The 16,120-nt window shown below is 45.8% G+C and overlaps 2 protein-coding genes across 2 annotated transcripts in view; both read left to right on the forward strand.

Annotated features, from left to right (window-relative positions):
- The first annotated feature begins 1,668 nt into the window (after positions 1–1,668).
- LOC143933942 (sodium-dependent neutral amino acid transporter B(0)AT2-like) overlaps positions 1,669–16,120 on the forward strand; it is a 231,952-nt gene continuing 217,500 nt past the window's right edge. Inside the window, exon 1 of the mRNA XM_077457125.1 lies at positions 1,669–1,687. The gene's annotated coding sequence lies outside the window, so the exon portion shown is untranslated. The remainder of the gene's footprint in view (positions 1,688–16,120) is intronic.
- The window catches only part of LOC143932957 (bactericidal permeability-increasing protein-like), a 55,374-nt gene continuing 45,063 nt past the window's right edge, over positions 5,810–16,120 (forward strand). Inside the window, 2 exon segments of the mRNA XM_077455888.1 lie at positions 5,810–6,683; positions 7,407–7,703. Of these exon segments, the coding sequence (XP_077312014.1) occupies positions 5,810–6,683; positions 7,407–7,703 (1,171 nt within the window).

Genomic DNA, 16,120 nt, shown 5'->3' on the forward strand with positions numbered 1-16,120 from the left:
TGTTATATCTGCTTTGGCTCTAATCTTATTAACAAGACATCAGCCTACATCTGTTGGAGCTGCAACTTCACCAGTCAAAGCAGCATTAGTACTGACTAAAGAAAAAGCCTGTGTCACTGAACCACACTGGTCTGAATACACTGGTTAGCAGCTGCAGCTGATTTTCTGCAGCCACCGATCAATAGAAAATTCTCCAACATGTCCCTTTAACAGACATCAAGCCCAAGCCTTGTTCAAAAATGTGGCTGGTCCAGCAGGGACTGATCAGTATAGGGCCAGCTTTAAGTGGTATTAACCCAAAAGCAAACTTTTATTATCTTGCATCTTAGCCAGAGGCATAGCTAGAATCTTCAGGGCCTGGGTGCAAGAAACCATAAAGGGCCCCTCTGCCCCTTGCCTGGGGCCCTTCCTGTTGATCATGGGGCTCATTACTCCCATCAATGGGGCCCTTTATTCCTCAGGACAAGTCCTTCTCCACTTTCCTCAAATCCCCCTTTCTCCCTATCCCAGCACTTATCTCCACCATCCCCCGCCCCCCTTCCAGCACAAATCTTCCTTCCCCCAAATTCCCCTCCCAGCACAACTTCTCTCCCACTTCTAGCACAAATCCTTTCCCCCAAATCCCCTCTTCCAGCACAAACTCCCTTCCATCCTTAAAGAAATCCACTCCAGCAAAAATTTATTTTAACATCTCAAAACCCCCTTCCCAACACAACACCCCTCCATCCCAAGATCAATCACAATACCCTCCCATCCAAAACTCCCTCCTAGTACAAACTATCCCTTTCCCTCCCTAAACACAAATCCTTTCTCTCCATTCTAGTAAAAATCTCCTAACAGTATATCTCCCAACTGTAACGGTTTTGGCGGGACCTTCCCAAGAGATTTACAAAATCCTGGTGCCCCGGGAATTCGGGCTGAATTCTGGAGGCCAGTGCCAGAGCAAGATCCAGCAATTGGCTTCAGTAACTTGCCTGACAGGGTCACACCAGAGTGGGCACCCAGTGCACTTGCCCCGCAGCTCTTATAGGGTTCCAAGGGTCCCAGATGCTGCGATTGCTCCTTCTGTGGCAGGCAACATCTCTTTGATTTGGGGGGAGGGGATTAAGAGGATATGTGCTGGGGAGTGCTTTGGGAGGGAAAAGGACTTGTGCTAGAAGGTGACGTGGAGGGGGGATTTCAAAAATTACCACCCCAGCACAAGTCCTTTCCCAACCCCAAGCACCCCCTCCCCAGCAGATATCCTCTTACTATCCCTCTACCACTCCTCCAGGTGTATATCCTTATTACCTGCCCCCCTCCGTCCTACTGCTTTGGTTACTCTGTCCCCTGCTTTGGTTACTGTGCCCCCCTCCTCGGGTAATGTGTCCCCCTCTTTGATTACTGTGTCCCCCTCTTTGGTTGATGTCTCCACAAGTTAGATTACCAGTCTACAAAATATGTATTACTATCACAAAGTACCAAGCAGTACAATATGAGTTAAAATTCTTTCGTTTGAGAGTGGGTGTGTGTAGGGAGAAAGGGGCGTGGAGAAAAGAATTGCCAACACACTTCCACGTGGCGTACTGCACATCTGGCTGCATTTGCTGCTCCCTTATGAATGTGAGTGGGACACTGAGGAAAATAAACTAAACGTCTTTGAAAAAGGACACAACATCTGCCCTCATCAAGCTCATAAGCACTTACAGTAAGTGCAACATAATATTTTAACATTTTTGCATATCCTCAAACAATATTATCATAAGTTAATAGGTCTTCAATTTTCAGGGTGAAAAAACAGTATTGCCATTTCTACGGTGCAAAAATTTCTGTTCTTTTGAGCAGAAATCCATTTCATCCTTTTTGTGTTTTTGGGGCTTTGTGCTTAAAATGCCATATGACTCTCGAATCAAAGATATCATCAGAGGTGCTCAGCAATCTTTTAATATTTTTATTAACCTTTAATGCTGATCTACATCTACACATATAAAAAAAAACTAAAAAAAATGTAATTCAATTACTTGATATAAAAAAATACATATATACTGAGGCAAGGCAACTCTGCCAATAACTCTAAACTCCAACTTGCAGCATTTATATTATACTGCATAGCAATGAATACATTGAGAGGAATCTTACCAGGAGGTATCTCCACCCTCCTTATGGTGGCCATACACACTTCAATCGAGGTGAAATTTAATTAAAATATATTTTTTATCATAATTGCATCAGCAAACACCTGGGTGGACATAACTTCACTTCTGATTGATTTAGATCAGATTTGATCAAACTAAATGAGTTGGCCAGGACAGAAAATTATTAACTGTCTGGCATTGATCAGCAGCACTGAGATGCTTTGGCCATGAATTGATCAGATTATGAAATTGCACAGTGAAAACAGACCTAGTATTGTATCTTGTAACTATCGGCTGAAATCCAATTTTCTGTGTGCATCATATCAAATGAATGGGTTGTCGGCTATAGATAAATTATTCCTATTGGGAGAGATTGATCAGAAAATGAGACAGGAAGACACAGAGAGATGTTAAAATACTGTCAGAAAATTTTCTTATTGTTGCCCCCCTTACTAGAGAAATTTCATACCATTTCTTGTTTCTGACACCAAGACTGAATGGGAGAGGGAAAGCTCTCTAATGGAGGCCCAGACAGCATTAACCCTTACATAAAACACTAATCTGATTAGGGTTTTAATCTGGACTCAGACAGACTGTGAAAATATGCAATGTCAACTATTAAATTAATTTATGTATGCCTAAGGGATGTATTTCATAACTGTTCATATATCAAAACTGCCTATAAATGTATTCTGTGTGAATGGGGGAAAATGTCATGTTTTCAGACTATATTCTCTGCAATTTGAATGTGTGAATGCAGAAATACTGCACTCTGGCCACAAGATGGAGCTGAGGAGCATACTCATTAGTGTTGATTTACCAGTGAACCATTTTTAAACTTTTCACATGTTTAGGCTCCATGCACACTGAAGCTCAAAAAAGCTTTTTCTGGACGCCAGATTGCTGGCAGAAAACGCCGGTTGAAAAACTTGCTTTTAACAGCGTTTTGCACTAGCGTTTATGAGCGTTTATGAGCGTTTATTAGTGTTAGCGTTTATGGGCGTTTTCAATAAAAATACACAGAGGACACTCCAAAAATCCCACAGTACATTCCAAACTCCCACAATGCATTGAAAAAATAGAATGCCGAACACTAATTAACGCGCGTTTATCAGCGTTTGTCGTTTTTTGGCGGTGAAAAACGGCACTTTGAACGCGAATTTCTGGCGTTCAGAAAAAAGCCCGTAAACTCCACTGCTCATTAAAGCTGTAAAAACGTCCATGTGTGCATGGACACATAGGCTAACATAGAGTGGAGTTTATGGGCTTTTTAAAAAAAACGCCCAAACTCCAATAAACTGCAGTTTATGAGCTCCAGTGTGCATGGAGCCTAAGGCTCCATGCACACTGAAGCTCAAAAAAGCTATTTCTGGACGCCAGATTGCTGGCAGAAAACGCTGGTTGAAAAACCTGCTTTTAACAGCGTTTTATACTAGCGTTAATGAGCGTTAATGAGCGTTTTACAGCGTTAGCGTTAATGGGCGTTTTTTATAAAAATACACAGAGGACACTCCAAAAATCCCACAATGCATTGGAAAATAGAATGCCGAACACTAATGAACGAGCGTTAATGAGCGTTAATGAGCGTTAATGAGCGTTTGTCATTTTTTGCCGCTGAAAAACGGCACTTTGAACGCGAATTTCTGGCGTTCAGAAAAAAGCCCATAAACTCCACTGCTCATTAAAGCTGAAAAACGTCCATGTGTGCATGGACACATAGGCTAACATAGAGTGGAGTTTATGGGCTTTTACAAAAAACGCCCAAACGCCAATAAACTGCAGTTTATCAGCTTCAGTGTGCATGGAGCCTAAATGTTGCATGACATTGATTTTTGCTTTTCTTTTTTTATTTTATTAAACTTGTATTTTCTAAACATGTCTTTTTACTTAAAGTGGTATCAAACCCAAAAGCAAACATTTATTATATTGCAGCTTGACAATTCTTAGATGTGACGGTTTCATTTTGTTTCGTTATTTTAGGCTTTCTTTCTTTTATTTTCGACTGGTAATCCAGCCAGCAAGTCTGTTGTTTTTCACAGCACAAACTCTCCAGTAAAATGTATCAGTTTACATGGATGAGACAAATCATTAACACAATCACCTTGTGCACATTAGCACTATTATTCTGTGTGCAGGTGGGGGATGGAAAAGATGTCCCTTTTACCGGCTCTGCCATAAGAGGAGTGCTTACGCACAACTCTTTCACTGTGCCTGCAGGGAGAACAATGTGATGGGGCCATCTATACATGTAGACAAATGCACATGCATTGCTTTTTTCCTGACGCCTTCATGGCAGCACACACTGGGTTGTGACTCCACCCCCCACAACCTGACAGGATTGGATAGCTATAAATTTGAAGGGGAGACCTCCCGCTGCATTCTCTTTTTTATCCTCACCTGACAGGTTGGTCGGACGCGTTTCCATGTGACAGATGAATTAAGCCTCTACCGCATTCGCCCCAGCAGGTTCAAGCCTCTCCTGTTTGGTAGTCCCTCCTGTACAGTCTCTAAAGGAGCTTCTATGGAGGGAGACCCCCGCTCTGGTGGTCTCAAGGGGTGTTTATATTTTTTTCTGCCTGGCATTTTACAAGCTTTAAAGAAGCTTATTTTGCAGTGGATTCCCCTATCCTTGCTTTTCCATTTCTTTTCTTGCCTTTACGGGCCTAGTACCCTTAAGTTTCCTTCCTGTGGTCAAATATATTTTGTACCTTGTTTTCTCTGCAGCGGAGGGTACAGGTCTGCTGGCACCTGTTACCCCTCTTGTCCGCCGTTCGTTCCGCCGTTCTGCGCATGCCCAGTTCTGAGTTTTTTCCTCCTATACTTTCCTATAGGTTTCCCTCTTCTAAGATGGCGCTGGGGCGCTCGTATCGCTTCTGCGCATGCGCGGAGCGTCACACAGCGGCGGTATGGCGCCATTTTTTAAAAACACAGTGCTCCTGTGTGAATTTCTATGTATATTCTATTGATGGCTGCTGCTGAGGGAAAAAAACTGTTCTGCATCTCTAAATTCAGTTTCTTCTAAAGGTAAGTCCCTGTGGGATTTCTTATATTGTTTTTTAACTGTTTCTGCTTATGTTTAATATTATTGTAATAATTATAGTTAAATATTTAATTTATTTTTAATAATTTTCAATGTATTTTTCTATGCATTTTTAGCAATTAAATGTTTAAAAAAAAAAAAATGTTTTTTCTCGGTAGGGATCATAGTAGTCCCTTCCTGCTTATGCGTTCCTTCTTACGTTTTTAGACTGTCCTGTACCCTTTCCTTATGGAGTCCACTGCCCACGCAGACCACCATAAGCAAGTTAGGTAAGAGGCTTTTCCAGTAGGTACGTATTGAAGGGGAGATCAAAAGAGTGCTGGACGCTTAGTGCTGCCTTTTTTTCTTTCGGCAGCCCAGCTGAGTCAAGAACGGCAACTTCTAGACAGGGAAGAAGATCCAGCCATACTTCAAGCAGAAAATCGCATAGAAGCCACTCAAGATCCCCTTCACGCCACCGGAGGCATAGCCATTCACGGCATAGCCACACGTACCGTAGCCAGTCAAAGCATAGGAAATCTCCTTCGCATCAAGTCGCCATGCCCGTCCTGCACCAAATGCCTGCTGGGTATGCAGTGCCCCAGCTTTGCCAGACAAGCTCGCCTGTCGTTCCTGCTTCAGTGAGGCCACTAGAGAAAAGGAGGCGGATGCCAGAATGGCCACGGATCTCATTAGGGAGTCCGTACGAGACACATTGCTTGAGTCAGCAACGCCAGCTCTAGATAGAGCAGTTCCCAGCACATCCTCTGCGGAACCTCGCCTCACCCAAGCTTCAGAATCCTCATCTGAGGACGAATGTCAGGATATGTCAGCTGGCTTTGACTTTTCCCTGGTGGAGCCTTTTGCAAAATCCGTTAAGGAGGCAATTGGCTGTCAGGAGGACGCGAATTTGAAAAGGGATCCAGAGACCTTCCCTTTTATTGAGGAGCTTGAGGACCTCATCAAGGACGAATGGGAGCGATCAGATAAAAGAGCGAGCCTCTCTAATAGACTGGCAAAGATGTATCCTTTGAAGGATGCGAAGGTGAAGCCCCTTATGAATGCCCCCAACGTTGACTCTTCATTGATGCGCTTAGCCCGTCATGTAACCCTACCGAACGAGGATGCGGTCTCCTTCCGGGATGTTTTAGATCGGAAAATGGATCTAGAATTAAAAAAAGCTTATTCCACGGCTGGAGGAGCCTGTAGACCAGCGATTATTACGGGGGCAGTAGCCAGGGCCATCTCAGGATGGGCATCCGGAGTGGAAAAAGATCTCAAAGACGGCGTTGAGATGGAGAAGATAATATCCTCCTTGCAGGAGATCAGACTAGCAGGGGATTTCGTAGCAGAAGCTTTGGTAGACATTATTAGATCTTCAGCGAGATCAATGCTGGCCTCAGTAACTGCAAGAAGAGCTCTATGGCTCAAGCCATGGGTTGCAGACGCAGCCTCTAAAACTAACTGGTGTTGGATTCCTTACGATGGTTCAAATCTGTTTGGTGCTAAACTAGATTCGGCCATCTCCAAAGTTTCCGGGGGTAAATCAGGTATGATCCCTTCCGACAGAAGACCTAGGGCGCAGAAAGGTCCAGTCTTCAGGCGTAATTTACCGGACAAATACCGGGAATCCAGATCCTACCGTCCAGGTAGGGAGTTTAGAAGAGATTGGAGAAGCACAAAGACCTCCTTCCTCAAGTTACAGAAGTCCAAGGCCACCCCGACTGGGGATCAGCCAAAATCATTTTGAAGATCTGCCTGCCCACCCGGCCCAGGTGGGCGCCAGGCTGAAGAGTTTTTTCAAAGTGTGGGCAAGTCACATAAAAGACTTATGGGCACTCTCCACGATAAAATTTGGCCACAAATGGAAGTTCAAGAACGGTCTTCCACTAAGCTACTTCCGCGCAACCAGGCTTCCGTCTTCCTCAACCAAGAGAAGCCTGTTAGTAAAATATGTAACGGAATTAAGACAAAAGGGTGCAATCCTAGAGGTACCATCCCACCAAAGAGGGAGAGGGTTTTATTCCCCTCTTTTTTTGGTAAAGAAGAAAACAGGCGACTTACGGCCCGTACTAGACCTCAAAAGACTCAACAGAGGCGTCCAAGTGGAGTCTTTCAAAATGGAGAGTTTACAATCTATTCTCCTAGCCATAAACCTGAATGACTGGATGCTTTCTATAGACTTGTCAGACGCCTATCTTCATGTTCCAGTTCACCCGTTTTTTCAGAAATTCCTGCGTTTCGCCATAAATCAACACCACTTCCAATTTCAGTGTCTTCCGTTCGGCATCTCCTCGGCCCCCAGGACATTTACCAAAATTCTGCTGCCACTAGTAGCTTTCCTCAGGGAGAAAGGATTACGAGTCCACCACTATCTGGACGACATCCTGCTGTTAGCGAAGGATCAAGAATCTCTAACTCTCCATCGGGAGATTCTCCTTGTGACCCTCCAGAAATTTGGATGGATAGTCAACTGGAAAAAGAGCAGTTTGCATCCAACACAGAGAATGGTCTTTCTGGGAGCAGACCTGGACACCAGACTAAACAGGATACAGCTTCCACAAGAGAAAGTCAGATCTCTAGTACAAAAAATGCAGAGGCTATTGTCGATAGATCAGTTGCCGGCCAGAGTCTGCCTAAGTGTTGGGGTCCATGTCAGCAACTATACCTATGGTCCAGTGGTCCCAGTGGCACATGAGACCTCTCCAGAGCTCCTTTCTCAGGCAGTGGGATGGAGTATCGATGCGTCAGACCATCCGGGTTCCCAGTTCAGTGAAGCAATCGATATGGTGGTGGACTCACCACAGCAATCTCGGGAGATTCAGGCCGATAATTCCTCCAGATCCAGAGATTATAACTTCGGACGCTTGCCAGACTGGTTGGGGAGTCCATTTTCGAGACCTGGCAGCTCAGGGTCAATGGCTCTTTCAGGCTTTGGGCCTAGTTTCCAACATCTTGGAGCTCAGAGCGGCTTTCCAAGCCTTGCGAGCCTTTGCGCCTCTCCTGAGAGGCAAGAATGTAGTTATCCGCATGGACAACAAAGTGGCAGTGGCCTACATTCAGAGGCAAGGAGGTACCAGGAGTGCCACTCTGATGGAGGAAGTTCGGCCCATTTTGGATTGGGCTCAGATTCATCTTTCAGGACTGGGAGCAATATATGTGCCAGCAGCGCAGAACATGTTAGCCGACTACCTGAGTCGGGAGTCCCTTTCCAACAACGAGTGGTCCCTGAATCCTCGAACCTTCGCTCTTCTGACAGAAATTTGGGGAATGCCGGAGATAGACCTTGCGGCTACACCAGCGAATACCAAAGGTCTCAGGTTCCTATCAAGAGGGTCATTTCCATCGGCAGAAGGGGTGGACTGTCTGAGTCACCCATGGAATTTCAGGCTGGGATACATTTTTCCTCCAACTCCGTTGATAGCAAGATTTCTATCCAGACTCCGGAGATCCTCAGCTACTGTGATCGCAATTATCCCACTGTGGCCGAGGAGGCCGTGGTTCACGACTCTTCTGCAACTCAGCCTTCAACCTCCTATTCCACTTCGGATATCTCCGGATCTTTTGTCCCAAGGACAGTTCCTGCACCCCGCTCCGGAGAAGTTGCACCTGATGGCCTGGAAATTGAGAGGGCTAGACTGAGAGCCCAGGGCTGTTCTCAGGAGGTCATTTCTACTCTGATGCAAGCCAGGAGATTCACGACCAACTCCGTTTATTCTAGAGTTTGGGAAAGATTCTGTTCCATGGCTCAGCAGAGAGGTTGGAATAACGTCTCTCCAGAACCCGCTCACATTCTGGAATTTCTCCAGTCGGGGGTCAATAAGGGCCTGAGTCTAAGCACCCTCAAGGTTCAGGTGTCTGCCCTATCAGTCAAAACGGACACGAAGTGGGCCTTTCATCCTCTAGTTGTTCAGTTTTTGAGAGCCTATCTGAAAATCAAACCTCCCAGGAAGCCGTTTTTTCCATCATGGGATTTATCAGTAGTTCTTCATGCCCTGTCCTCACCTCCATTTATTCCATCTGAAAAGATTTCTTTATGGGATTTGACCTTGAAGCTAACTTCCCTGATTGCAATTACATCAGCTAGAAGGGTATCGGAAATACAAGCACTAATGATCTCGGAACCATATTTGGTGCTCTTTCCCGACAAAGTGGTTCTAAGACCCTCGGAGCAGTTCATACCCAAAGTAGCCACTCCATTCCACTATAACCAGGATATCATTCTTCCATCCTTCCATAACGATCAGGGGGATCCGCACCCTTTGGATGTGAAGTCAACCATTGTCAGTTATCTATCTGCTACTACCCCGTTCAGAAGGACAGATTCTCTCTTGGTCATTCCTCACGGTTCTAAGCGGGGTCAAGCAGCCTCTTCACGCACCATCGCATCCTGGCTGGTTAGGATCATTAAAAAAGCATATTCCTCCCAGCAACTAGCAATTCCTGAAGGCATCAGGGCTCATTCTACAACGGCAGTGGCTACCTCCTGGGCAGCATATTGTAGGGTTTCTCCAGAGATGATATGCAGAGCAGCATCTTGGTCCTCCAGACATACCTTCATTTCCCATTACAAAGTGGATTCAGCTTACCTATCCATGACCGACTTCGGCAAATCTGTTATTAGAGCAAATTCTTCTGCATTATAAGGAATAAAAGTTTATTTTTTACTTGCACCCACCAAACTGGCAAGTTATTTCCCAGTGTGTGCTGCCATGAAGGCGTCAGGAAAACGGAAAATTGTATACTCACCTTCGGTAATTTTCCTTTCCTGACGCATCTTCATGGCAGCACACAATTCCCTACCTGTCTCTTGGTGTTAATATATACGGAGAATGCAGCGGGAGGTCTCCCCTTCAAATTTATAGCTATCCAATCCTGTCAGGTTGTGGGGGCGGAGTCACAACCCAGTGTGTGCTGCCATGAAGATGCGTCAGGAAAGGAAAATTACCGAAGGTGAGTATACAATTTTCAGTTTTTCTGCATCCAAAATGCATAGGAAGTAGGTTACATGGTTTTCAATAGCAAAGTTCAAACCAGTGCTTGTAGTTCCAGTGCATTCTGTTTCCAGGGAAAAAAAAATGGAATGTAATGTGCTGCATTTTTTCTGCACAGAACTGTACTGGAACACATTAAAAAATGCATGAAAAATGCACCGGAACCCCAAAACGAGAGAAAAGAAGAAAAAAAGCATCCAGAACACATCAGCAACATTTTATAACACATCAAAAATGCACCAGAATGCATTAAAAATATGTCAAAAATATGCATGCAGAAACACATCAGGAACGGATCTGGAGGACATTTTTGTGGTGTGAATTAGCCCTAAATCTGCTAATACAATTTTTATTTGAATTTTTCTTTATTAGTAAACAAAGAATTACAAAGCACATCATCATAAAAGGGATCCGTATTACAAAAAAAAACATTAATATCTCAGACACAAAAAAACATGAATACAATACCTACATATAAATAAAAAGGTGTGTACCTGAACCTTATCATAATTACCAAATATAATGAGTTTCCCCTGGAGGAGGCAAGAGATTAGACATGTGCGATTCGTTTCGTACGAATCTCAAATTCGTACGAATTTCTCAAAACTTGTACGTTCGGGAGGATCCGAAATACGAATTGCCGTGCGTCCGAATTCTGTACGGAATACGAACTTTTGTTTACGAATTCCGGATTTCGGATCAGCGTTTTTTTGCGGCGTTTTTTGCGGCGTTTTTTACGGCGTTTTTTACCGCGATTCGCGGCGTTTTTTACCGCGTTTTTCAGTCATTATGCTTATTTTGACTTGCAGAAGACTTCTGTGATAGAAGTCAATGTAAGTTGCCTGAAGACATCAGTGAAGGACTTTCATCCTCTCTGGGCAGGCTGCCAAGAAAAGAACAAAATGATACAATGTTTCTTCTTCAATGGGCTGAACTCCGTGTGTAGAAGTTCTCAGTTTAACCAAAGACTAGGCTTCATGCACACGAGATGCAGATGCAAACTCTGCTGGAACCGGCGTTTAGAAACGCGCATTTTGCCACGATTTTTACCGCGTTTTACCAGCGTTTTACCGCGTTTGCGTCTAGAAGCGTTTAGTTAAGCTAACATCATAGACCCTCCCCAGCTCAAAAAACAGTATTATTAACTATTTCAGCAATTTTGTGAGACCAGAGTGAGTAGCAGCAGCCGTGAGAGCTGCAGTGTACTTGTATTTAGCGTGTCACTTGCCACGGCACCTGCCACAAGTTGTGGATTGTCCACTTGCCACGTGACTTGCCACGTGACTTGCCACGTCATCTGCCACAAGTTGTGGATTGTCCAACTGCCACGTCACCTGCCACAAGTTGTGGATTGTCCACTTGCCACGTGACTTGCCACATCACCTGCCACGTCACTTGCCACGTCACCTGCCACAAGTTTTGGATTGTCCACTTGCCACGTCACTTGCCATGTCACTTGCCACAAGTTGGGGATTGTCCACTTGCCACATCACCTGCCACGTCACCTGCCACAAGTTGTGGATTGTCCACTTGCCACATCACTTGCCACATCACCTGCCACGTCACTTGCCACGAGATGTGGATTGTCCACTTTCCACGTCACCTGCCACGTCACTTGCCACGTCACCTGCCACAAGTTTTGGATTTTCCACTTGCCACGTCAGCTGCCACGTCACTTGCCACAAGATGTGGATTGTCCACTTGTCACATCACCTGCCACGTCACTTGCCACATCACCTGCCACGTCACCTGCCACAAGTTGTGGATTGTCCACTTGCCACGTCACTTGCCACATCACCTGCCACGTCACTTGCCACAAGATGTGGATTGTCCACTTTCCACGTCACCTGCCATGCCACCTGCCACAAGTTGTGGATTGTCCACTTGCCACGTCACCAGCCACATCACCTGCCACAAGTTGTGGATTGTCCACTCGCCACGTGACTTGCCACATCACCTGCCACGTCACTTGCCGCATCACCTGCCACAAGTTGTGGATTGTCTACTTTCCACGTCACTTGCCACATCACCTGCCTCGTCACTTGCCACGTCACCTGCCACAAGTTGTGGATTGTCCACTTGCCACGTCACCTGCCACGTCACTTGCCACAAGTTGTGGATTGTCCACTTGCCACGTCACCTGCCACATCACTTGCCACAAGTTTTGGATTGTCCACTTGCCACGTCACTTGCCACGTCACCTGCCACAAGTTGGGGATTGTCCACTTGCCACGTCACTTGCCACATCACCTGCCATGCCACTTGCCACAAGATGGGGATTGTCCACTTTCCATGTCACCTGCCATGCCACCTGCCACAAGTTGTGGATTGTCCACTTGCCACATCACCAGCCACATCACCTGCCACAAGTTGTGGATTGTCCACTTGCCACACCACTTTCCACGTCACCTGCCACAAGTTGTGGATTGTCCACTTGCCACGTCACTAGCCACATCACCTGCCACAAGTTGTGGGTTGTCCACTTGCCACATCACTTTCCACGTCACCTGCCATGTCACCTGCCACAAGTTGTGGATTGTCCACTTGCCACGTCACTTGCCACATCCCCTGCCACGTCACCTGCCACAAGTGGATTGTCCACTTGCCACATCACTTGCCACATCACCTGCCACAAGTTGTGGATTGTCCACTTGCCACGTCACTTACCACGTCACCTGACACAAGTTGTGGATTGTCCACTTGCCATGTCACTTGCCACGTCACCTGCCACAAGTTGTGGATTGTCCACTTGCCACGTCACTTGCCACATCACCTGCCACGTCACTTGCCACAAGATGTGGATTGTCCACTTTCCATGTCACCTGCCATGCCACCTGCCACAAGTTGTAGATTGTCCACTTGCCACGTCACCAGCCACAAGTTGTGGATTTCCACTTGCCACGTGACTTGCCACATCACCTGCCACGTCACTTGCCACGTCACTTGCCACAAGATGTGGATTGTCCACTTGTCACATCACCTGTCACGTCACTTGCCACATCACCTGCCACGTCACCTGCCACAAGTTGTGGATTGTCCACTTGCCACGTCACTTGTCACATCACCTGCCACGTCACTTGCCACAAGATGTGGATTGTCCACTTTCCACATCACCTGCCATAAGTTGTGGATTGTCCACTTGCCACGTCACCAGCCACATCACCTGCCACAAGTTGTGGATTGTCCACTTGCCACACCACTTTCCACATCACCTGCCACATCACCTGCCACAAGTTGTGGATTGTCCACTTGCCACGTCACTAGCCACATCACCTGCCACAAGTTGGGGATTGTCCACTTGCCACATCACTTTCCACATCACCTGCCACGTCACCTGCCACAAGTTGTGGATTGTCCACTTGCCACGTCACTTGCCACGTCCCCTGCCACGTCACCTGCCACAAGTGGATTGTCCACTTGCCACATCACTTGCCACATCACCTGCCACAAGTTGTGGATTGTCCACTTGCCACGTCACTTTCCACGTCACCTGACACAAGTTGTGGATTGTCCACTTGCCACGTCACTTGCCACGTCCCCTGCCACAAGTGGATTGTCCACTTGCCACGTCACTTGCCACGTCCCCTGCCACAAGTGGATTGTCCACTTGCCACATCATTTGCCACGTCACCTGCCACAAGTTATGAATTGTCCACTTGCCCCGTCACATGCCAGTCACCTGCCACAAGTTGTGGATTTTCCACTTGCCACGTCACCTGCCAGGTCACTTGCCGCGTCACCTGCCAGGTCACTTGCCACGTCACCTGCCACAAGTTGTGGATTGTCCACTTTCCACGTCACTTGCCACTTCACCTGCCACGTCACTTGCCACAAGTTGTGGATTGTCCACTTGCCACATCACTTGCCACCTGCCATGTCACTTGCCACATCACTTGCCACCTGCCATGTCACTTGCCACAAGTTGTGGATTGTCCACTTGCCACGTCACTTGCCACCTGCCATGTCACTTGCCACAAGTTGTGGATTGTCCACTTGCAATTGCAATTGTTTAAAATATTTTTCTAATGGTTTTTATCATTTGCAATCATTTTTGAGATTTTTAATGTAAAAAAAAAAGGTCACCTTTAAAAACGCTTATAAACGAAAACGCGTTTTGCGTCTGAAACGTGGAAACTTTTGCGTCTGAACCCATTTTTTTGCTTCTTGAAAAACGAGGTTAAACGCAACTGCATAAAAACGGCAAAAAACGAGACTGTGTGCATGGATACATAGGATAACATTGAATGAGTTCAGGAGCAGTTGAAAAAAGTGTCCAACTGCCTCTGAACACGCGTTTTACTGCGTCTCGTGTGCATGAGGCCTAACACCCCATTCACACCTGAGCGTTTTGTAGCTTGACGCCTGAAGCTACAAAACGCTGGAGGGGAAAAAATCCATTATTCTCAATGGAGATGGTTCACATCTCCACTCCAAGTCGCCTGAAGCCCTACGCCTGAAGCTCAAACAAGTTCCGGACCCTTTTTTGTCGCGCGAATCGGGCTGATTTGGGCGTTTTGTTGCTTTTAACATTAGTGACCTTTTGCTCTGCACAAATTCGCGGCAAATCGCGGTAAAAACGCGGTAAAAAACGCCGCGAATCGCGGTAAAAAACGCCTCAAAAAACGCTTGAAAACGCTACGCTCAGGTGTGAATGCAATCTTTTTTGACACTTGTTGCTTACAAGTAAAAATCCAGTATTTTCTGCTAGAAAATCACTCAGAAGCCCCAAAAATTATATATATATTTTTAGCAGAGACCCTAGGGAATAAAATAGCGGTTGCAAGTGTCATTGCTGTATGTCACGCTGCTAATGTCAGTGCTTTCTAGAGGTCGAAAAAAAAGGGCTAACTTGCGTTTGAAAGACCTCTGCGCAAATACCGCGTCACATAAAATATTGCAACAACCGCTATTTTATTCCCTAGGGTCTCTGCTAAAAAATATATATATCATTTTTGGGGCTTCTGAGTGATTTTCTAGCAGAAAATACTGGATTTTTACTAGTAAGTAACGAGTGTCAAAAAAGATTTAGTCTTTGGTTAGAGCCGGTTCACACAGCGGGCGATGCGAGGCGACACGACTCGCCTCGCTCTCGCAAGTCGCCCCCGTTCTGTACAATGGAACCGTTCTGAGAGGAGCGACTCGAGTCGCTCCGACTCAGAAAAAAGGTTCCTGTACTACTTTTGGGCGACCTCGGGGCGACTTGCATTGACTTCTATACAGAAGTCATTTGCAAGTCGCCGCTGAGGCCGCGGCAGGTCGCGGCGAGGCAAGTCGGAGTCGCCTCGCCTCGCCTGCAGTGTGAACCGGCCCTTAAACTGAGAACTTCTACAAACGGAGTTCAGCCCATTGAAGAAGAAACATTGTATCATTTTGTTCTTTTCTTGGCAGACTGCCCAGAGAGGATGAAAGTGCTTCACCGATGTCTTCAGGCAACTTACATTGACTTCTATCACAGAAGTCTTCTGCAAGTCATAATAAGCATAATCAGCAATGTTTTTGCCTTTAAATTCATGGTAAAGAACGTTCGTACGAAAATTCGTATTTCGTACGAAACAGAACGGAATTTCGGACACGAAATACGAATTACGAATTAATTTTATTACGAATCGAAACGGAACAGAACGAAACAAATTTTTTGACGGCGCCCATGTCTGCAAGAGATAGCATCAGAGGAGGAGACACCCTGCCTTTAAATGCAAAAACTCTGCTAATACATTTAACACTCCCCTCCCCCAGACTGATAGTGCTGCTATCTGCTGTGCCTCCTTTGTTCATTCATTCAGAGTTTTATCTCAATAATACAGGAGGTGTGTTGCTGCCCAGATCACCAAGTGAAAACACAAGTGAAAAGTTAAAGAAAAGAAAACTGATGCAGACTCCACATCTAACAAATGGTAAACTGCAATATGGTACATTTTTAGTTTTGGATTTACTACCCCTTTATAATTACATGGTGGGTCCTCTGCCACATTCGATGGGCAATATCGCTGCAG

Source organism: Lithobates pipiens, unplaced genomic scaffold (assembly GCF_037356315.1).
Source record: "Lithobates pipiens isolate NorthernLeopardFrog02 unplaced genomic scaffold, aLitPip1_a1.2 Scaffold_27, whole genome shotgun sequence".
NCBI lineage: Eukaryota > Metazoa > Chordata > Amphibia > Anura > Ranidae > Lithobates > Lithobates pipiens.